General features: G+C 37.0%; 1 protein-coding gene across 1 annotated transcript; it reads right to left on the bottom strand.

The window, feature by feature from the left end:
- Positions 1-4,037: 4,037 nt before the first annotated feature.
- Positions 4,038-20,009, bottom strand: LOC124982770 (C-type lectin domain family 4 member A-like). Its single transcript, XM_047549699.1, has 6 exons — positions 19,982-20,009; positions 16,251-16,402; positions 14,545-14,660; positions 13,769-13,900; positions 13,464-13,551; positions 4,038-4,172 (listed from the first exon to the last, which is right to left on the bottom strand). Exons 1-6 carry the CDS (start codon positions 20,007-20,009, stop codon positions 4,038-4,040), a joined length of 651 nt encoding a protein of 216 aa, XP_047405655.1.
- Positions 20,010-23,491: the final 3,482 nt, after the last annotated feature.

The following is a 23,491-nucleotide window of genomic DNA, read 5'->3' as shown; positions in this document are numbered from 1 at the left end:
GTTTCTTAAATAAAATTCGCTTTCTGCTCTTGCCTTGGCATTTCTCAGATGTTCAATCTTCAACACCAGGGGAACAAGGACCCATTCCTGATTTTCAAAACCAGTATCACTTCTGGGGTGACAAAGTTATCTGAGTATCTAATGTATATAACAAATCTCTTCCCAAGAGAGGGATTGGACAATCTGGCATATAGGAAAAAAATTAAACTTTTTAATCTTTCTTCTCCCAGTCTGCATTGAAGGGGTTGGGGCCTGACTTATCTCTCTTCTCATTATCACAATGCATCATCTTTAAGTGAGTTCCCTATTTTCAATTCTATCAAGAGACTGTTGTTACCTTTTTCTTTCACTAGGCATATTGATTTTCAAGCTAAATATATTAAATTTGTTTTCTATATTATCCAACATCAGGTATTCTCCTATGGCAAGCAAAATAAACTAAGACAAAACATATGTATTACCAACAGGTATTTGGAAATTTTCCCTAAATCGCTAATTGTTGTGGTTTAAATATGAGGTGCCCCTAAAAGCTCATATGTGAGATGAGGCAAGAATTTCTAAAATGTGGGGCTGGGATTGTGGTTCAGTGGACGCCTACTTGCCTAGCATGAGTAAGGCCCTGGGTTCGATCCTTAGCACCACATAAAAATAAAATAAAGGTATTGTGCCCACCTACAAACAAAAAATATATATTAAAAAAAAAAGAATTTCCAAAAGTGAAATGATTAAATTACAAGGGGTATAACCTAATCAGTAAATTAAGCCACTGATGGATTAACTGGGTGATAAATGTAGGCAGGTGGGGAGCGACTTAAGAAAGTATGTCAGTGAGGGTGTGATTTGGGAATTTATATTTTGTCCCTGAAGAGCAAAGCTCTCCCTGATTGCTTGTTGCATGAACTGCTTTCCTCTATCACGATGTTCTGCCTCACCTTGGGTCCAGAGCTATGGAATCAGCTGTATATAGACTGAGACCTTGGAAACGATGAGCCAAATAGACTTTTCCTCCTGTACATAAAAAAGCTTACCAAAAGCCGGCGCGGTGGTGCACACCTGTAATCCCAGTGGCTCCCAGGCTGAAGCAGGAGGATTGTGAGTTCAAAGCCAGCCTCAGCAAAAGTGAGGCACTAAGCAATTCAGTGAGACCCTGTCTCTAAAGAAAATACAAAATAGCACTGGGGATGTGGCTCAGTGGTCGAGTGCCCCTGAGTTCAAACTCCGTTATAAAAACAAACAAAAAAAAACTTACTAAAACACTAATCATCAGTTAATGCAAATCAAAACCACAATGGGATCTCACCTCACTCTGGTGAGAAGAGCTAGTATTAACAAGACAGCAGATAAAGTGTTGACAAGGATGTAGAGAAAATGAAATACCCACTTACAGTAGAAATAAAAATTGGTGCAACCAATCTGGAGATTTCTTTTAAAAATTCAAAATAGAACTGCCACATGACCCTGAAATCCTACTACTGGTTATAAAAGTAAAGAAAATTAAATGAATATGTTGAAGTGATATTTACACTGCTTTTTTTATGGGAGCATTCTTACAACAGGCAAGATATTGAATTAATTTATTTGTCCATTAACTGATGAATGGAAAAAGAAAATACGGGGTATATATTCACAATGGGATATTATGCAACCTAAAAGAACAAATTTTTGACAATATGGATAAACCTGTAGCACATTATGTTCATTTGGTTAAGTCCTGTATGGAAATACAAATATTGCATTACTACAGTTAGGAGGAAAAAATACGAGATCTGTTATACATCAGACTGACTATAGTTAATCATTGAAGCCAGAATTAAGGACAGGTAGTTAGTGTAGAAATAGAAAATCGGGTCAATTCGAGAAAATGAAGCCATGAAGCCATCTGCCTTTGGAAGTTGGAGACTGCCCCTGGAAGAATGGAATATCAAAGATCTCCGGAGCCCATTGATTACCAAATTTACCTGCCTTTATCAAGGACTGCAAACAAGGAGCTGCTAATTAATGCCCCCTGGCCCTTACCCGCCTGAATCACCTTGGCCCTCCCCCTGCCCTTGGCTTCTCACTTATGCAAAACCGGGCCTAGTCACAAGGCAGGAAGGAGAGATAAGGGGGGAAAGAACTGGAGAACAAAAGAGACTTTAACCTATAAAAGATGCAGGGTGTGCTCACTTCTTGGGACTTTAGAACATCAGCCATGGCCCCCTTCTCCCTGCCGGGAGAAGTCTGTATTATTCCCTTTAAATAAACCTGCTTAATATGCTTGCCTTGGCGTGCTTCTCTAGTGCTTAATCTTCAACATTAGAAGAAGCAGAACTCGTCACCGGTAAACGGCGGTATCATCATGACATACTGTACTCCTGAAAAATAAGAAGAGTGGATAATATGTGTTCTCTCCACAAAAATGAGAACTATGTGAAGAAATGTATTTGTTAAGGTGGAAATGAGGTGTCCCCCAAAAAGCTTATGTTAGGCAATGGAGCAATATTCAGAGGTAAAATATTCAGAGGTAAAATGATTAGACTGTAACCTAAGCAGTGGATTAACACATTTGATATATTAATAATTAATAACTTAAGTGGAATATTTAGTGGTAATTTTAGGCAGGTGGGGTGTGGCTGGAGAAAGTAGGCACTGGGAGCATCCTTTGCGGATAATATTTTGTCCCTGACCTCCAGATGTCTCTTTCCTTTCTGTCTCTGTCTCTCTGTCTCTCTGTCTCTCTGTCTCTCTGTCTCTCTGTCTCTCTCTCTCTCTCTCTCTCTCTCTCTCTCTGCTTTCTCCCTCTCACTGTCTCTCTCCCTGAATGCCATAAACTGAGCAGCTTTCCTCTACCACACCCTTTGGTCATAATGTTCCATCAGAGCAATAGAATCAGTCAACCATGATGAACCTTTGAAACTGTAAAACCAAACAAAACTTATCCTCCTCTAAGTTTTGTTTCAGGTATTTTGGTCACTAACACAGAAATTGGTACTAAGAAATGGGGCAACTGCTGTGACGTACCCGACATGTGGTTCACAAGCCTTTGAAATTTTTTTGGGGGAGGATTTGGGAAAAGTTTGAAGATGCAGGTGGGAGAAGGTTTAGAATGTTAAGAGTTAGAATCAATGATTGATTCTAGTGAATATTCAGAAGATAAGAATGCCAATTTGAATGTATACAGTAAAAACAGCTGGACACATTGGCACATGCCTGTAATCTCAACAGCTTGGGAGACTGAGGCAAGAGGATCACAAGTTCAAAGCCAGCCTCAACAACTTAGCAAGATCTTAAGCAACTCAGTGAGACCCTGTCTCTAAATAAAATACAAAAAAGGGTTGAGGATGTGTCTCAGTGGGTAAGTGGCACTGGGTTTAATCCTTGGTACCAAATTTAAAAAGATTGTAGACAATAAAGATTATGTGCATAAAGTTTCAGTGGGGAATGAGAACTTCACTGGGAATTGAAATAGGAACCATTCAGGTTACATTCTGGAAATAAAAAAACTTGCGTACATTTTATCAATGTCCTAAGACTTTCTGTGAAACTGAATTTAAAGTGATGGACAAATTAATCTGATGGAGAAAATTTCAAGTAAGCACAACATTCAGGTGGTAACATGGGTAGTCAAGTTCGAGTTTACTCTGATAATCAGGAGCATAAATCAGATCAAAAGGATTTTAAAAACTGGAAATTTGGCCAGAGAAATGACTGTAAATTTCAAGCCAAGGAAGATGTGGTTGCTGAAGAGATTGGTGGCACTAAAAAGAAACTAAATCCTTTGCACAAAGACAATAGGAAAGATGATTTAGGAAAGAGCATCTCAGGAATCAGCAAAATTAAAGCCATGACAGGTTCAAGGCTGTAGAAATGAGACCTTGGGGTGCACTGCTCACACAGGAGTGTCTAGAAAGTTGTTTCTCCAGGATATGATTTCACCATGCTTAGTTATCTAGGCACTCAGAGGCCACTGCAGCCATAGTCCAAGGGAACCCAGCTACTACTTCATCTTAGAAAACCTTGATGACATCAACAAGAATGCAGATGCAAGAGTAAAGGGATCATGGAGGCTTCCACTGAGATTTCAAAGGAGGTCCTGTGAGACCAGGCAAAGCGTAGCAGAGTTGGATCCCTTCAGGTAGTCCCTGAGAGGGCAGTGCATGAAGTTGTGAAAAGAAAGCTGCCAAAGCTCGGAACTAAAAGATGACAGGAACATGGAAAATCTACTAAGGGAAGATGCTGGATACAAAATCAGCCAAAGAGTGAGGTCATGTTGGCTGTGACAAGCAAGACCATAGGGGCAGGGCTGCCCAAGCCCTTTAGATATCATATCTTGCCACCATGTATCCAGAAGCTAGACATGGAACTACAGGAATTTTTTTTTTTTTTTTTTTTTTTTTTTTTTTTTGGTACCAGGGATTAAATCCAAGGGTGTTTAACCACTAAGCTACATCCCCAAATATTTTTTTATTTTTTATTTTGATAAAGGGTCTCAGTAGGTTGCTTACAGACTCGCTAGAGCCACAGGACTTTGCCCTGCTGCATTCTGGTCTTGCTTTGGTCCCACCTAGCAAGGTCCTTGTCCCTATTTCTTCCTGTTGGGAGGAGAATATTTACTCTATTTCTTTGTATATTGGATATAAATGAATTGCTTTTGATTCTTACAGGGGCCACAGCCAAGAGTTTATCTTGAGTCTCAAAGACTGCACCTGTACTTTTGGGTAATGCTGAAACTGTTAAGATTATGGGGACTCTTGGGGATGAACTGAATGCATTTTGCATTGAGATATGGACATGAGTTTTGGGGGTAGGAAAGGAATTCTATGGTTAGGATATTAGGCATCCCCTTTAAAAGCTAATGTTAGGCAATGGACCAATATTAAGAGGTGAAATGATTATATTATGGCAACTGTAACCTAATCAGTGGATTAATTTGAATGGATTATTGAGTTTCTCTCTTTCTCTCTCTCCTCTCTCTCTTCTTTTTCTCCTCTCTCTTCCCTCTCTTCTTTTTCTGATTCCTAGTTGCCAGGAGCTGAGAAACCTTCCTTCACCACACCACTTCACCATGATATTCTGCAGTCACCCTGGGCCCAGGGCCAGGGAGTCAATCAACCATAGACTGAACCTTTAAAACTGTGAGCCCAAAACAAACTTTTACTCCTCTAAGTTGTTCTTGTTAGTTATTTTGGTCACAGCAATGATAAGCTACCAGTTAATTATCTAGACTTAATTATCCCACAGTGTATATATACTTCAGAACATGTTGAACATAAGAAGTACATACAGTCTTATCTGTCAATTTAAAAAGAAAGGGGAAAAAAAAGGAAAAAAACCACAACATTACACATATCAAACAAGATTAATTAGACATAAATGTAACAGAATATATATAAGCTTTACATGGAGAAAAAAACACAAAACTTTAATGAACCCTCAAATAAATAAACAGGAAGATATTCCATGTTCATGAAAATGAATTCTAAATATTGTTAAGACACCAGTTTTATTTTTCAACTTGATCTATGTGTTCTGTACAATCTCAACCAAAACCCCAGCAAACTACTCTTTTGGATATTGATAAATGGATTCCAAAATTTGTACAGACAACACAAAGTTGGAAAACTGACATTGTCAGTCTTACTATAGTAATCAAGACAATGTGGAATTCCTAAAAGACAAATAGATTAAGGGAACAGAATAGAGTCTGGAAACAAATACAACTGATTGTCAACAAGGGAGAAAAGGCAATCCAATGGAGAAATGATAGATTTTTACAACAAAGGTGGTGCTAGAACAACTGGAAGTCTATATTTTAAAAAATGAATATCATATCTTCAAAAAATTAACTCAAAATGGAATAATGGCTTAGATGAAACAAGGGGAAAACTCCTGGGATATGACAGAGGAAAAAATTGAGGTGGCCTTGGGTTTAGCAGTGAGTTTTTAGGTTCAACACCAAAAGTATGTTCCATAAAAAAATTGATAAGTTGTAATCCAGAAAAATTAAAAACCTCTGTTCTAAAAAGACAATGTCAAGAGAATGAAATTATAAGACACAGGCTAGAAGAAAATGTTTGATTTGCAAATATTTGTAAATCACATACCTGCTATATAACTTATACACAAAATATAAAAAGAACACTTTCTTAGAATTCAACAAAAAAGAAAGCAAACAACCCAATTAAAAAGTGACCAAAAGATCTGGACACCTTACCAAAGCAGACATGTGAAATGGCAAATTTGCATATGAAAAAAATTTCAATACCACATATCATTAAAGAATTGCAAATTTAAATGAGATACCATAGCAGACATATTAGAATGAATAAAATACAAAACACTGACAATACCCAATTTTGGCAAGAATATGTAATAAAAGGAACATTCTCTTCATTGCTAGTCAGGATGCAAAATGATACACTTTGGAAAACAACTTGGCAGTTCCCCACAAAGCTAAATGTTACCTTAGCATCCAAGTCAAGCACATTCCTAGGTACTTAACAAATATTTTAGTAAGTTTTTTCGCTGATGTGACCAAAAGAACTGACAAAACAGTTTTATGGAGAAAAAGTCTATTTAGGGACTCACAGTTTCAGACAACCTAGAAAAGGTGAAACCATAGAAACTAAAACAAGATCAGTGGTCACCAGGGCTTAAGAGAGAGGGGAAAAGAATAAATAGAATGTGGCCAGGAAAGCAGCTGGAAACATGGTACCAGGAAGCAGAGGGAGAGTTCCACTCAACAAGGACAAAATATAAATCCCAAAGGTACACCTTCAGGGACCCACCTCTTCCAGTCAAACCCTACCTGCCTATAATTACCACCCAGTTAATCCCAATCAGGGGATTAATGCGCTGATTAGGTTAAGACTCTCATAACCCAATCATTTCACCTCTAAACCTTCTTGCATTGCCTCAAACATGAGCTTTTGGGAGACACCTCATATCTAAATCAGATCACCCCCAAAACTGAATAAATGTCCATATGAAAAGCTATACCAGTATTTGTAGATAATTTATTATATAATTATCAAACTTGAAGTAAGCAACATGTATCCCAATGGAATAATAGATCAGTGTGGTATATTATACAGTGAAATATTTTCTGCAATAAAAAGAAATGAGCCATCATGCCACAGGGAAAAAAAAATAAGGAAGAACTTTAAATGCCTATTACTAAGTGAAAGAAGTCAATCTGAAAAAATTCTGTGTCCTGTAAAATTCTGACTATATGATAATCTAGAAAAGGTGAAACCATAGAAACTAAAATGAGATCAGTGGTCACCAGGGCTTGAGAGAGAGGGGAAAAGAATAAATAGGTGGCAAACAGGATTTTTAGGGCAGTAAAACTATCGTCTATGAATACTGTGGACACATTCCACTTCGAGTTAGAGTGAAAAAAAATAAATGATTCCACAAAAAAGCACATAAAATAATGTTTATAGCAGTTTTATTCAAACAGCTAAAACCTAGAAAGAATTCAAAGGTTACCAACAAGAAAGTGGGTAAATAAATCAAGTTACAAGGGAATACGATTTCACAATAAAATTAAATGTATCACTAAGAAAAATACAATAAAGCAACTTGGGTGAATCTCACACACATTGAGAAAAGGAAGATAGAAACAAAAGTTCATACTTTACTATTGGATTTATATGGAATTTTAGAGCTGACACAAATCAAACCATTGCTTTCATAGGGTAGAAACCCCAAGAACATTATGCAATGATAGAAATGTTATTATAAATTAGCATGATAGTTACAAGTTTGCATAGATTTTTTCAAAAGCATTGAACTATACTCTGAAATTATGTGTATGTTACTGCATATAAAATACACCTCAAAGAGGGCTGGGGATATAGTTCAGTTGGTAGAGTACTTGCCTTGCAAGCACAAGGCCTTGGGTTCAATCCCCAAAACCACAAAAAAAAAAAAAAAATCTTATTGCATAAAATATTTCACTGTATAATGTACCACACTGATTTATTATTCCATTGGGATACATGTTGCTTGCTTCAAATGTTTGACAATTATATAATAAATTTTCTACATTTCACTCAATGAAATTTAACAGTTAAAAGTAATATACTTCGTTATATCTATCAAAATTCAATCAGAAAAATAACTAGAAAATTTGTTAGTCTTCACAATAAAAAATTAAGAATCAACTGTGCTTTAGTAATAGTCAATTCAGTGACTGAACGAAGCATTTAATAAACCAGGTCTTTTCCATGACTTTGCCATTCAGTGTTTCTATCATTCTAAGACTAGTTTCCCTCATGGTTACAGAAAGACTATCAGTAGTGAGCAGGACTACACATTTCTCTGGTCATGTTCATTAAGAGAGGGAGATTTCATTCCCTGATTCCATTGAGAACAGGAAGAAGCAATTTCTTGTCAGGATTTGCAATTCATGCTGTTCCTACACCAGCCACTACTGTGATTGTTTCCACTGACTTGAATTAATCACTACCCACAAAGCTGAATGTGAGATTGGCAACTTAGGTCACCTGGGCTTCACAAAGGAAAGTGACATTGAACAACATTGAACTTTTGGTTTCTGAGGAATAAGGTATGGACAAACATGAACCACAATCTTCAACACTGCTTCCTCATAAAATCTCATTTGCAATATTTTTAACTGCTACAAACCACTTCATTGTGTGTACATAATATTTCTCAAACCCTCATATGAACAATTGGTTTAACACATTTGGATTGTGTCTTATTATGTCTTCTTGGGTCACTGTGTTTATCCCCAATAAGTGTGCACTATTGATTTCCATGTAGGCAAAGAAAAAACTACTAACATTCAGTACTAAGATTATCTAAACAAAATGAAGATCAAATGGGCCCTGAAGGGTTGTCAGGTGTCAGCAGATTTCGACATTCAGAAAAATCATTCAGGTTGATCACCTATAATTTCAGTGTACAAACATATTTTTCTCAGTATTGGACACACCCCAGAATTTCTTGTGCCTCTTCCATTTATTAAATGGCAGATTGGCCAAAACAGTTAAAAATGTTTGTAGATTTATTGTCTTATAGTTTACTTGTTTTTTTCTTTGGGTTTTGGTTTTTTTTGGTACAAGGGATTGAACCAAGGGGGTGATGTGTCCCATTTTATATTTTATTTAGAGACAAGTTCTTGCTAAGTTGCTTAGAGACTCGCTAAGTGGCTTAGAGCCTTGTTAAATTGCTGAGGCTGACTTTGAACTCAAAATCCTCCTGCCTCAGTCTCCCAAGCAGCTGGATTACAGGCCTGTGTCACTGCACCGTTTTTCTTGTTTTTAATAGCAACTATAAAGATGAACATGGAGCCTGAAATACTAAGATACTTTCATTCATAGACTCATTTGCCAAATAAACCAACACTTAGACACACTTTTTTTTTTTTTTGGCAGTGCTGGGGACTGAACCCAGGGACTCGTGCTCGCAAGGCAAGCGCTCTACCAACTGAACTATATCCCCAGCCCTTTTGACACATATCTCTGTATTTTACCTGAAAGAAAATTTTTATCTAAATATTAAAATCAAGCATTTCAAGTTTCAATTCAAGAATAGCAATGTTAAGCCAGGCGCTGTGGCACACGCCTGTAATCCCAGCAGCTCTAGCGCTGAGGCAGGAGGATTGTAAATTCAAAGCCAGCCTCAGCAAAAGCAACGTGCTAAGCAACTCAGTGAGACTGTCTCTAAATAAAATACAAAAAAGGGCTGAGGATGTGGCTCAGGGGTCCAGTGCCACCGAGTTCAATCCCCAGTACCAAAAAAAAAAAAAAAAAAAAAAAAAAAAGAATAGAAATGTCAAAACAATATTTTTGCACATGTTGATAGTAAATAGTATATCCACATTTATATTGAACACTTATTTACTTAAAAACTACATACTGGGAAAAAAAAAAAAAACAAAAAAAACAATAAAACAACTACATACAGGGAATGGGTATGTAGCTGTGATAGAATGCTTGACTAGCATGTGCCAAGCCCTGGGTTCAATCCCTAGCACAGCAAACAAAACAAAAACACAAACAGACGATCACATATAATACTCCTACTATGCAAGAATATGAATTTAAAAATGTAAAAATACACTTTAATTTTGCATTTTATTGACTGACGGTAAAGTGAGTCTACTTTCACTTTTTAAATTGCTACTAATATTTTTAGAGATGCAAAGTGACTGAATATGGTTCATTATTTTACAGAATCTTGGTTCCTTAATTCCAAGGGAACCTCATGAAAATAAGAGGGGAAATAAGGGGGAAGGAGGAGCGATAGAAAAGTGGAGGAACTGTCAAAATTATGTGCATGTATATATATATATATATATTACAATGAATCCACTTTTATGTATAACTACAATGCACCAAATTTAAAAATAAATTAATAGAAGGAAGACCAGTAGAGAAGAAAAAGAGGATGAGGGGAAAGAAGGGGGGAAGGAAGGTAGTAGTACTGGGGATTAAAATGGAGCAAATTATATTATGTACAATTATGAATATGTAAACGTGAACTCCACAATAATAATTATAATTATTAATTATAACATAAGGAACTCATAGAAAAGAACAAAATAGCCATTTGTGTTTCTACATGTGCTAATCGACTTTGCATTGCTGTGAACAAAATATCTGACGATAACAACTTAGAGGGGAAAAAGTTTATTTGGGTTTACAATTTCAGAAATTCAATCCATGCTCTGGTAACTCCATTGCTCTGGGTTGAGTTGAGGCAGAGCATCTTGATGGAAGGATATGGTGAAGAACAGTTGCTCACCTCTTGGAAACCCAGAAGTACAGGGGCAAGCAGGAGGGGAAAAAGAAGGGAAAGGAGAAGAAGGAGGAGGAGGAGGACAAGAGGAGGGGAGCAAGAGAAAGAGGAGGAAGAGCGAGAGGAGGAGGGGAAGGAAGAGGAAGAGGAGGAGGAAAAACCAGGGAGGAAACATAAATCCCAAAGGCACTGTGCCATTAACCTACCTCCTCCAGCCATACCCCACCTGCCTACAGTTACCATCCAGTTAGTCCATTCATGTTATTAATCCATCATATGGATTAAAGCACTCATTATATTACAGCTATCATAATCTGAGCATTCCACCTTCTTCATTTACACAGAGGTCTTTGGGGGACAATTCATCCAAACTATACAATACACAATAACAACAAGCTCTCAGAAAAATAAAGAAAACAATCTCATTTCCAAGATTATCAAACAGAATAGAATGCTTAGAAATAAATTTAAACAAAGAAGCAAAGGATCTATACAACAAAACCTATCAAACACTGATAAAAGAAAGTAAATAAGACCCAACTCAGTCCCACAAAAACTACTTAAATCCTTTCAGACAGTCTTCTCAATGACCTAACAACCTTCCACTTGGCACCAATTTTTTTTTTTTTTCTGTAGGGGTGATAATGGGGATTTAACCCAGGGCCACTCTAACCACTGGGCTACATCCCCAGTCTTATTTTATTTTGTTTTGTTTTTTAAATTTTTAATCAGGGTCTTGCTATCTTACTAAGGCTGGCCTCAAACTTAAGATCCTCCTGTCTCAGCCTCCCAAGTCACTGGGATTACAGGCATGGGCCACCATGTCAGGCCCCAATTCTTAAAGTTCTACCATCAAAGACCAAGCCTCCAATACATGTATTTGTGAAGACAAATCACATCCAAGCCTAGCAAACACAAGGAATTATCACCTCGCATTTGTTAGAACTATTATCAAAAAGATATAGGGTGACAAGTTGGTAATGGTATGAATAAAAGGGAACCCTTTTGCACCATTGGAGGGAGGGTAAATTGGTACAGCCGTTTAAAGAGCTAAGGAAAATATGACAGATCTTTCCTGTCCATGTGCCTGCCATGACCTTTAACACATCCTTGACAGAATAAAGAATGTTGGCTTTTCTGTGGGTCACTCTTCTCAAGGCTAACATTCCCTCTGTTCAGGGATCTGGCCAGTCCTTGGGGGGAATGAAGTATCCTTGAGGGGATCACTAGGTCACAGAGGTTATTAGAAGGGAACCTTCTTTGTTCTAACTTGTATTTAAAGGGCCCTACTGGGAATAAGACTTTGGAGTCTTACCCATGGAGAGGACACTGCCCAGGACTTCCCAGTCTGACCCTAAAAAGCTGCCCTAGGACTCCCCAGCTACATGACTTCAGGTGTTGGTGCTTCCCGACCCCATCCCCATCTGATGATATATTCTCTTCTCTTTCTCTCCTGCCTTTCACAATTTGCTTTCACTTTTGCCTTTATATTGTCATTAAAATAAACACTATTTCATAAAAACTATCTTTGTTTTCTATTAGATCGTACCTGCCAAATTCAGCAGCTGCAAACACATGTAACATTAACGTTACACCATTATGAATAACAGTAAGGAGGCCACTGAAAAAACTAACAATAGAATCGCCATGTGATCCAGCAATCCCACTTTGGGGTATATATTAAAAAAAAATGATAAAATCACTAGAGACAACTGAACTCCTATATTCCATTGCAGCATTATTTACAAAATACTGGAAACATGGAAACAACCACATAAGTGTTCCACTTAAGTGTGTGGATGGATGAAGAAAATATACTACACACACACACACACACACGTACACACACACACAGGAATATTATTCCACTGCAAAAAAGGATATCCTTTCATGTATCCTTTCTTAATACTAGTCTACATGAAATAAGTCATACAGAGAATGACAAATACTGTATGAGCCCACTTACATGCAAAAACTGAAAACATCAGTCTCATAGAAATAGCAGAATGGTGGATGCAAGGGGCTGGAGGTGGGGGGAAATAAGGAGATGTCCATCAAAGGGTACAAACTTTCAACTAAAAGGTAAATGAGTTCTGAGGATATAACACACAGTCCAGTGCCTACAGTTAACAATATAGTATTGTATATCTGGAATATTCCTGACACCTCTTAAATGTTCTCACTGTACACACACACACAAAATGGTAACTATGTTAGGTAACATATGTGTTAGCAAACACCATGTTGTAATCATTTCACAGTATATAAGTACCTCAAATCATCACATTTTATCTAAAATATATATGATTTTATTTGCCAATTAAACATGAATGCAACCAAAGATGGGAAAGAACACAGGTAGAGGAACTATACCATATATCAACAAATAAATCCTTAACGATCAGAAAGAAATCTGCAGAGAGGTCTGTGTGTTCCAAAAGGGGCCTCCAGGATAGTTTCTGGCACTTTCAAAATTCTCAGTAAATACTTCATGAATGAGGAAATAAGTGAAACAATGAGTAAATATGTGGAAAATTTTCTCATAAGTGTAATAGTTGACTACACACCTATGCAATCTCTTATACATAAAGAATTTACTAGCTATCTCTAGAATAATGGATGCCCATTCAACCACGTGTCCATTGAGAATGTTGGATTCATAAGTAGATCGTCATCATCTCACAAACTGACCTGGAATCATGATGACAACCCACATCATTCCAGCCCCATCTTGTACTTGAACGAAAAGTTAGTGTAACACTTTGCTCTTGACTGTGACTGGGCTCACCTAAATGCCAGAATCTGAAAAGGAGAAAAAAGATGAGAGGATTTTTTCCAACAATACTTTGAAAAGAGAGACAGTAAAAGTAAAAGGACCAGAGACTAGGGTAGAATTTGGTGGAAATCAGGGTCAGATACCCCAAACAACCCTTTCCCACTTCTCATGCAGTTTCTCTTCCACCAGCTCCTCTGGTATTCCCCTTGAAAACTGAGCCCACATGATTAAGTATTCTCATACCTTAATGCTTTAAACATCCTCCCAAAAAATATCCCAGAGGTTCTCTTCAATTTGTGCATCCATAGGTCCTGTTGCCAGAAGACTGTCAATGCATAGGGTTTTCTTATATAACGAAGAGATGTCACCATGGTCCTAAGTATCAATATAATTTTTTCCCTTTTAATGGAATGATTTGGGTGTTTGAAGAACTAGTTAAAATCTCTAAATCTTCTACTTATTCCTGTTTACTTGGACAAATGATTTAATTTCCTCAATTCTCAATTCTAGTTCCCTAATAATTGGAGACTACAGTGCTATATGTTTCACAAAATAGATATGATGATCAAAGGTGATAATATGCTGAAGGACTTAAAAGAGTTTTTTTAAATTACATAAATTATGAGATATTATGAGTACCAGAATTTAGGATTCCTGCTTTTTATGACAAATATTAAACCTTAATCAGTTATGATCTTAATCAAAAAGAATTTTATCATAGAAATATAAATGGAGAGTTAAAACCAATGCAGAACACACTGGATTTGAGGACAATTGTTGGGTAACTTTAGCTGAACTATCTTTATCCTCCACCTCAATTTGCCTCATCTCTATAGTGGAAAAAATAATAACACGTGTTTCATAAGGTTCTTGTGATGATTAAATAAAACAATAGAACTTCTTCACCCTGTGTTCTCAGTCAGGAGAAGAGTGAGCTGTTTTAGTCTCATAACTGATGCTGGAACACCTACATTCCCTGCATGATCCAGGACCTTGCCTTTATCTAATTCTGTACTCACGTGGCACTTGGATTGTACGGTGTCCCGTCCACCCACTGCCAATGTCTCTGACCCTCTAGATCTGAAAGTCCCACATAATAAACAGCATCTGTTTGCAGATTCAGGATGATGAAATCCTAAGGGTAAAAAAAGACAATGAGATTATAGCCTTTAGAGTACTCAACAAAACTAAGTTCATTTTGTTGTTGTTTTTAGAAGTTTGGATTTTTTAAAATGTATTTTAATTACAGATTTTGGGGGTACGCTCTCGGTGGCTGGAGGGCCCTGCGGCCTGGCGGCCTAATGGCTCTGGTGCAGGTCTGAGGCCTGGCGACAGAACGGGCGACAGAACGCTATGGTGCACCCAGCGCAGCGCCAGCACAGCCACAGGGCTGTCTTGTGATGGGGGTGTGGCCTCCCAGGCGCGGCCATCTCTGGGCGGGGAGTTTGCTCACCGAAAGCTAAGCTGCTGCAAGGAGATGCGGGGCGGTGGGAAGGAAGATGACTGAACTCGCTCATAGTGTGATGATCATTGACCAGGACAACCTGCCAGGTTCTGCAGCCCGGTTGAGATCCAGAGAGTTCAAGAAGGATATGACCCAGCCTCGCCTAGTGACCTCTGCCCACCTCCATCCTTGTCCGGGGACTCGCTGGGACCAGCTTCCTCTGCTGGGGGCTGGAATAAGTTACTTTTTTATATACAGAGAGGTCAAGTGTTAGCACCAAAAACATTAGGATTTATGGCAGAAGTTTCAGAATTTCAGTTGGAATGATAGCAGAAGTTTTAAGCAAAAGGTGCTAAAGTACGTTAAAAGATTTGCTTCGTGTGCTTAATAAATATATATATGTATGTATGTGTGTGTATATATAACAGATTTATGGAGTACAGGGTGATAAGTTGATCCATGTGTACAGTGTGTAATAATCAAATCAGAGTAGTTAAGATTCCCATCGCCTTTAACATTTTTCAAGTGTTTTTAATAACATGTAGAAATTGTACCTGTTTATGGGTATGGTGTAATATTTCAACTGAGTTCTTCATGGTAAAACAGAAAAGAGAGGGAAAAGAAAGAGGATCCAGGAATAGTCACAGGGGGGCTCCCTACAAGGGCAGGACTTCTTTGGCCGAGCAGGGCAAGATCAAAGACAACACTTATGATCCTGATTTTCATTACATATGAAAGCAGTTCCTACCCATGATCATAATGAATTTTCATCTTAGACTCAATTCTCCTTTTTTTTTTTCACTAAGATAGGGCATTCTTCAATGCCGTGCGCAAGAAATTTTTTTTCAAATCTTATCATTTCCCTTCATAATTTCAAAGATTCTTTATATTCATTCCTGATTGTTTACTGTGACCTTCATGACTTAACTTTATTTTCCAATTCAAATTAATACTCCTTTCTCTTAAGCAGTTAATAATTCATAAAAACATTTATATATTAAAGTAATAAACTGATCTTTCAGGTAAAGATATATTTATCCTTCCACTAAACCCCCAGGTCTTACATTTTGAATGCCACAATTTTGGGGGGAGTAGTTTAGTTACACTGAAGAAGGAACAAGGTGTGGAATGAATGGAAAGTCTGAACGAACCTTTCCTATTTTATTGAAAGCCTTCTGCCACAGCACCAATACCCAGAACAATAAAAGCCACCTTCTTTTAGCAAAAGAGATGTACTAAAAATCAGACAGGCTCATGACTCCATTGTCTCCTAGAAAGTACCTGCTCTTCCTTGCTGTTGATCACCACCAGATGAGCCTCCATTCTAGAGCAGTTCTCCTGACTCTCATTCCAAGATTTTGCATCAGTAGAAATAAAGTAGCAGCTGGAACTAAATGACTTCCAATCCTTTGGGTAACAGCTCCAGACTTTTCCTTTATCAGGAAGAAGGTCATATAAATGCAACGTAAGAAAATCTCTTTTTAAAGTGTGTATATTATTAAAATTAAGGGCCAATGGAGACCACACAAACACTGTAACTCCCATCTTCATGCAGATGTAGCAAGGAGTTCCATCCCCTCAGATGTTAAAGAACCCAGTCTGGATCTACCAGGCAGTAACATGTCAGTGTCCCTTTCTCCTGCTGGAGTGGCATCAGTAAAAGCCAGCTAAAATATGTTTAAATAAGACACAGACTCCAAAACCTCAATACAAAAATGTCCAAGTTTCAACAGAAAATAGTTCATCATACCAAGGACCAGGCAGTTCTCAAATTTGGTTGAAAAATAAGATTATCAACAGATGCCAAAAATCAAGATAACAAAAATGTTAGAATTATCTGACAAAAGATTTCAAAGCTGCCATAAAGCAAATGTTTTAACAAGAATGTAGAAACATTCTTGAAATGAAAGAAAAAAATAGACTCAGCAAAGAAACTGAAGATGTAAAAACAAAATGGAAATATTATCATTAAAAAACCCAACAATCTTTTAAAAAGCTTATGGATGAGATCAACCTCAGAATGGAGAAGGGAACAGAGAAATCAGTGAATTGGCAGAAAAAAAATAATAGAAATTGCCAACTGAAAAACAGATGAAATAGACATAAAAATATAAGTAGAACCCCATATCATGATCCTAATGTGTAATACCAAACAATAGAGATGTAAAACATATGAACTTATGTAAGTGCAGAGTGAAAACAAAAAATACATTATAGGCAGACACACTGTACTTGCCAAATATCAGCAAGAATACTGAAGAAAAAACTCAAACACTTCATAAGCCAAAAGATTCTAATAAACATGTTTAGAACAGTTCACTCAACAACCATACCCATTCTTTACAAATGCCCATGGAACATATACCAAGATAGACCACATACTGAGATATAAAACAAACCTCCACAAATTTACCATCATTGAAATCACATAGTGCCCTCCAACCACAATGGAAACATACTAAAAATCAAAAACAAAGAAACAGGAAAACAACCAAACACTAGGCACAAAATAAATGAAGTGCCTCCCAGTGCCTATGCTAGAAAAACAAGATAAATAAAAAAGTATTGGAATACGGTTCAAAATATAAAATAAATATCCATGGGTACATGCAGATATAAATTATTGAATAAATTAGTAAATAAGATAGAAGAGGCAGCGGCTGGGATTATGGCTCAGTGATAGAGCACTTGCCTAGCACAAGTGAGGTACTGGGTTTGATTATTTTTCAAAAAATAGAAGAGACAAATATCATATACGTCAGCCTCTCAAATTAGGTAGATATTCGGGGTGGTTCATTTTATATACTATTTTGATCAAGCACTCTGGGTATTGCTTTGAGGATGTTTCTGGATGAGGTTTACGTTTTAATTGGTGGACGACTTTGAGTGAAGATTGCCCCCTAAATATGAGTGGACCTCATCTTATCAGTTGGACATCCAAACAGAACAAAAGAATGTCCTCCCCTGAGCAAGAGGGAATTCTCCAGCCCATTGCCTTTAGACTTCATCTGCAATACTTGCTCTTCCAGGTCCCACAGCAAACTGCCTTTGGCCTCAAACTGACACTCTTGCCTGAGTCAGCTGGTTTACCCAGTCAAATTTTGGGCTTTTCAAGTCTCCACCTCCACTGTTGCATGAGTCAATTACTTGAAAGGAAATATCCATATTTTATATAGATTCTATTGGTTATGTTTCTCTGAAGAACCCTGACCAGGTATTTTGGTCACAGTGAACAAAAAGCTAACACCCTCCTCTTCTAGTTTTTAATTTTCTTCCAAAAAGCACAATCACTAATTGAAAGAACTGAAAATTGGAATAAGAAAAAATAAATGATGTTTATTATAAAAACTTTATAAAACACACAAAGGTACAAATTTCTACCTTTGAGAATAACAGTTGTTAATATTTTGACCCAAGTCCTTTCAGCAATTTTTGAACTGTGTACAACATAATATGCACATTTTTCCATTTGATTGACACAAGTATTTGCTGATTTCTGATTTACTATTTTTTTACTGTATTGTGAACATTTTTTCACCATAATTTCTTTATTAATATTCTTTATTATGATTTATTTTTTATTACATATTTAAATAATATTTCAGATTGTGCCCAACTTGAAGTATGCTATAGCAGATAAATCTTTATATCCATGTTTCATATTTTTAAGATAAAGTCAGTCTTTTTTAGTCACTATTTCATGGTTAGAAACCGCTTTCTGGACTGGGGGTATAGTTTCATGCAACAGTATTTTTGCCTAAGATACACAAAACCCTGTGATTAGTCACCCCCAAGGGTGAGGGGGTCAGTGGGGACAAATTTCATTCAGATAAAAGCACCAAATCAAAAGAAACAATTTTCTTAAAATTATTATTTTGTCAATTGTGAGGGGAAAACTCAGTATTATAGTATTTCAGTCCAGGAAATACAGGTACAGACATTTTTGTGTATTTATATGTGAAGGATATACAATTGTTATGGGGCTCAGGAGTTTCCAGGTCAGTGGTGAGCGTGATTGCTCACCAGGCAGCGAGGATCTCATTACTTCTGAAGGTGCTCCTCTGTGCTCTCTACTTTTCCCTGCTGTTCATATCAGCTCCATCATGAATCTTCATTCATTTTGCTACTGGTCACCTCCAGAATGCCTGAAAGCCAAAATACAAGAGGAGGCCGTCTTTTATTCCACAATTATCTCTCGCTTTATCCCACACATCATCTCAACAAACAGCTCTGGAAGCTACATGTGACTATACTTAACAGTTGGGAAAATTAAATGGAATCACATATAGAAGAGGATGAACTTAAATTGAGTGCCAAATCTGATCATTTTCTCCAAGGGCCCAAATGAAAACTGTCCAAAAACTAAATCTTTCCTGTAGGACCGTTCCACAGGGCTGCTCTCAGTTCACGCCCAGGTTCTTTCCCTCAGATCTCCCCAAATGATTTCCCTTCCTTTAATCACCCCTAACTAACTTGTTTTTTCTCTTATGTCTATCTTCCTCCTTTCACATCTCTCCCTCTCTCTCACCTCTAATTTGTTTCCCTTGTATTTCTACATTTATTGTTATATCAAAACATACAAAAAACCCTAAATCCACAAGTAATACCTCTGATTCTAATCCAATACTTCAGATTTCATTTTCATTTTCTCAATTTCCACTTTTCTTTCACATACCAGTGACAGAAAGACACTTGTGTTTATTTAACTTTTCACTTATTTTTTGGCTTACTTGATTTTACTCTGGATGTGACCAGTCTCTAATCTTTTGTGGGATCCTTCCCTAAGACACTCTTTTCTACCTGATATATCCCTTACTCCTTAATCCAATCCCCTGTCCCCTGCGCCAAAGCCCTTTTCTAATTGAGTGTTCACGCTTAAGGCCAGCCAACCACACCCACCAAATGGACCTTCTTATCACCTTACTGAAGTTCTGACACTCTATGCTAAGCTGCCCCTCAAATGTGCAACATACATGAAAAGGAGACTCAGTGACCTACAAGACAGAATTTACCTGAACATTCTAGTCGAGGACCATTCATACTGTTCCCTTAATTTGACTGGTCTCTTGGGAATAGAAAAGGGTGTTTCAGGGACATGGTGTACTACTGTTCTACTTTTCTTTTTATTTATTTATTTATTTATTTATTTATTTATTTATTTATTTATTTTATTGTAAACAAATGGGATACATGTTGTTTCCTGTTTGTATATGGAGTAAAGGCATACCATTTGTGTAATCATAAATTTACATAGGGTAATGTTGTTTGATTCATTCTTTTTCTTTCTTCCCTGCCCCCCACCCTTCCCACCCCTCTTTTCCCTCTATACAGTCCTTCCTTCTTCCATTCTTACCACCCTCCTTAACCCTAACCCTAAACCTAACCCTAACCCTAATGCTAACCACTCCCACCCCCCATTATACGTCCTCATCCACTTATCAGTGAGATCATTTGTCCTTTAGTTTTTTGAGATTGGCTTATCTCACTTAGCATGATATTCTCCAATTTCATCCATTTGCCTGCAAATGCCATAATTTTATCATTCTTTATGGCTGAGTAATATTCCATTGTATATATATGCTACGGTTTTTTTTATCCATTCATCAATTGAAGGACATCTAGGTTGGTTCCACAATAGGGCTATGGTGAATTGAGCAGCAATGAACATTGATGTGGCTGTATCTCTATATTATGCTGATTTTAAGTCCTTTGGGTATAGGCCAAGGAGTGGGATAGCTGGGTCAAATGGTTCCATTCCAAGCTTTCTGAGGAATCTCCATATTGCTTTCCAGAGTGGCTACACTAATTTGCAATCCCACCAGCAATGTATGAGTGTACCTTTTTCCCCACATCCTCACCAACACCTGTTGTTGCTTGTGTTCTTGATAATCGCCATTCTAATTGGGGTGAGATGGAATCTTAGGGTAGTTCTGATTTGCATTTCTCTTATTACTAGAGATGTTGAACATTTTTTCATATATCTGTTGATTGCTTGTACATCTTCTTCTGTGAAGTGTCTGTTCATTTCCTTTGCCCATTTGTTGATTGGATTATTTGTAGTCTTGGTGTTGAGTTTTTTGAGTTCTTTATAGATTCTGGAGATTAGTGCTCTATCTGAAGTATGAGTGGAAAAGATATTCTCCCACTCTGTAGGCTCTCTCTTCACATTACTGATACTTTCCTTTGCTGAGAGAAAGCTTTTTAGTTTGCATCTATCCCAGTTATTGATTCTTGCTTTTATTTCTTGTTCTATGGGAATCCTGTTAAGGAAGTCTGATCCTAAGCCAACAAGTTGAAGATTTGGACCTACTTTTTCTTCTATAACATGAAGAGTCTCTGGTCTGATTCTGAGGACCTTGATCCATTTTGAGTTGAGTTTTGTGCATGGTGAGAGATATGGGTTTAATTTCATTCTGTGGCATATGGTTTTCCAGTTTTCCCAGCACCATTTGTTGAAGAGGCTATCTTTTCTCCATTGCATATTTTTGGCCCCTTTGTCTAGTATGAGAAAATTATATTTATTTGGGTTTGTGTCCATGTCCTCTGTTCTGTACCATTGACCTACCTGTCTATTTTGGTACCAATACCATGCCATTTTTGTTACTATTGCTTTGTAATAGAGTTGAAGATCTGGTATTGCAATACCCCCTGCTCGCTCTTTCTACTGAGGATTGCTTTAGCTATTCTGGGTTTTTTTTTTCTTCCAGATGAATTTCATAATTGCTTGGTCTATTTCTGTAAGGTACGTCATTGGGATTTTAATTGGAATTGCATTGAATCTGTATAGCACTTTAGGTAGTATGGCCATTTTGACAATATTAATTCTGCCTATCCAAGAACATCGGAGATCTTTCCATCTTCTAAGGTTTTCTTTAATTTCTTTCTTTAGTGTTCTGTAGTTCTCATTGTAGAGGTCTTTCACCTCTTTTGTGAGATTGATTCCCAAGTATTTTATTTTTTTCGATGCTATTGTGAATGGGGTCATTTTCCTAATTTCTCTTTCTGAAGATTCATCACTTTTATATGTATAAAAATGCATTGGATTTATGAGCATTAATCTTGTAACCTGCTACTTTACTGAATTCACTTATGAGTTCTAAAAGTTTTCTGGTGGAATTTCCAGGTTCCTCTAAATATATAATCATGTCATCAGTGAACAGGGACAGTTTGAGTTCTTCTTTTCCAATTCGTATCCCTTTAATTTCTTTGCTTTATCTAATTGCTCTGGCTAGAGTTTCAAGGATGATGTTGAAAAGAAGTGGTGAAAGAGGGCATCCCTGCCTTGTTCCAGTTTTTAGGGGGAATGCTTTCATTTTTTCACCATTTAGAATGATATTGGCCATGGGCTTAGCGTAGATGGCCTTTTACAATGTTAAGGAATGTTCCCAGTACCCCAATTTTTTCTAGTGTTTTGAGCATGAAGGGATGCTGTATTTTATTGAATGCTTTTTCTGCACCTATTGAAATAATCATGTGATTCTTAACTTTAAGTCTGTTGATATGGTGAATGACATTTATTGATTTCTGGATGTTGAACCAACCTTGCATCCCTGGGATAAAACCCACTTGATCGTGGTGCACTATCTTTTTAATATATTTTTGGATGCGATTTGCTAAAATTTTGTTGAGAATTTTTGCATTGATGTTCATTTAGGATATTGGTCTGAAATTTTCTTTCCTCGATGTGTCTCTGTCTGGTTTAGGTATCAGGGTGATATTAGGTTCATAGAATGAGTTTGGGAGGGTTCCTCCTCTTCTATTTCATGGAATACTTTGAGGAGTATTGGAATGAGCTCTTCTTTAAAGGTTTTGTAGAACTCGGCTGAGAACCCATCTGGTCCCAGACTTTTCTTTATTGGTAGGCTTTTGATGACCTTTTCTATTTCATTGCTTGAAATTGATTTATTTAAGTTGTGTATGTCCTCCTCGTTCAGTTTAGATAATTCATATGTCTCCAGAAACTTGTTGATGTCTTTGAGGTTTTCTGTTTTGTTGGAGTATAGATTTTCAAAATAGCTTCTAATTATGTTTTGTATTTCACTCATGTCTGTAGTGATATTTCCTTGTTCAATCCGAATTTTAGTAATTTGAGTTTTCTCCCTCTTTCTCTTTGTTAGTGTGGCTAAGGGTTTATCAATTTTGTTTATTTTTTCAAAGAACCAACTCTTTATTTTGTTAATTTTTCCGATTGTTTCTTTTGTTTCAATTTCGTTAATTTCGGCTCTGATTTTAACTATTTCCTGTCTTCTACTACTTTTGGTGTTGTTCTGCTCTTCTTTTTCTAGGGCTTTGAGCTGTAGTGTTAAGTCGTTTATTTGTTGACTTCTGCTTCTTTTGTTGAATGTGCCCCATGAAATATATCTTCCTCTAAGTACTGCTTTCATACTGTCTCAGAGATTTTGATATGATGTTTCTTTGTTCTCGTTTGCTTCCAAGAATTTTTTTATTTCTCTCCTGATGTCTACTGTTATCCATTCATCGTATAATAGTGTATTATTTAATCTCCAGGTATTGGAGAAGTT

Source organism: Sciurus carolinensis, chromosome 4 (assembly GCF_902686445.1).
Source record: "Sciurus carolinensis chromosome 4, mSciCar1.2, whole genome shotgun sequence".
Taxonomy (NCBI): Eukaryota; Metazoa; Chordata; class Mammalia; order Rodentia; family Sciuridae; genus Sciurus; species Sciurus carolinensis.
This window is presented reverse-complemented; position numbering and strand designations above follow the sequence as displayed.

Bases quoted from the DNA above. Each gene is read 5' to 3' on its own strand.
- LOC124982770 (XM_047549699.1), bottom strand. From the start codon at position 20,009: ATGAATGGTCCTCGACTAGAATGTTCAG. The intron at 13,901-14,544 runs GTGAGTACAGAA...ATTGATACTTAG, and splicing joins CCGTACAATCCAAGTGCCAC to GACCATGGTGACATCTCTTC. The intron at 4,173-13,463 runs GTGGGTTGTCAT...GTCATCTTTTAG, and splicing joins CAAGATGGGGCTGGAATGAT to TTCCGAGCTTTGGCAGCTTT.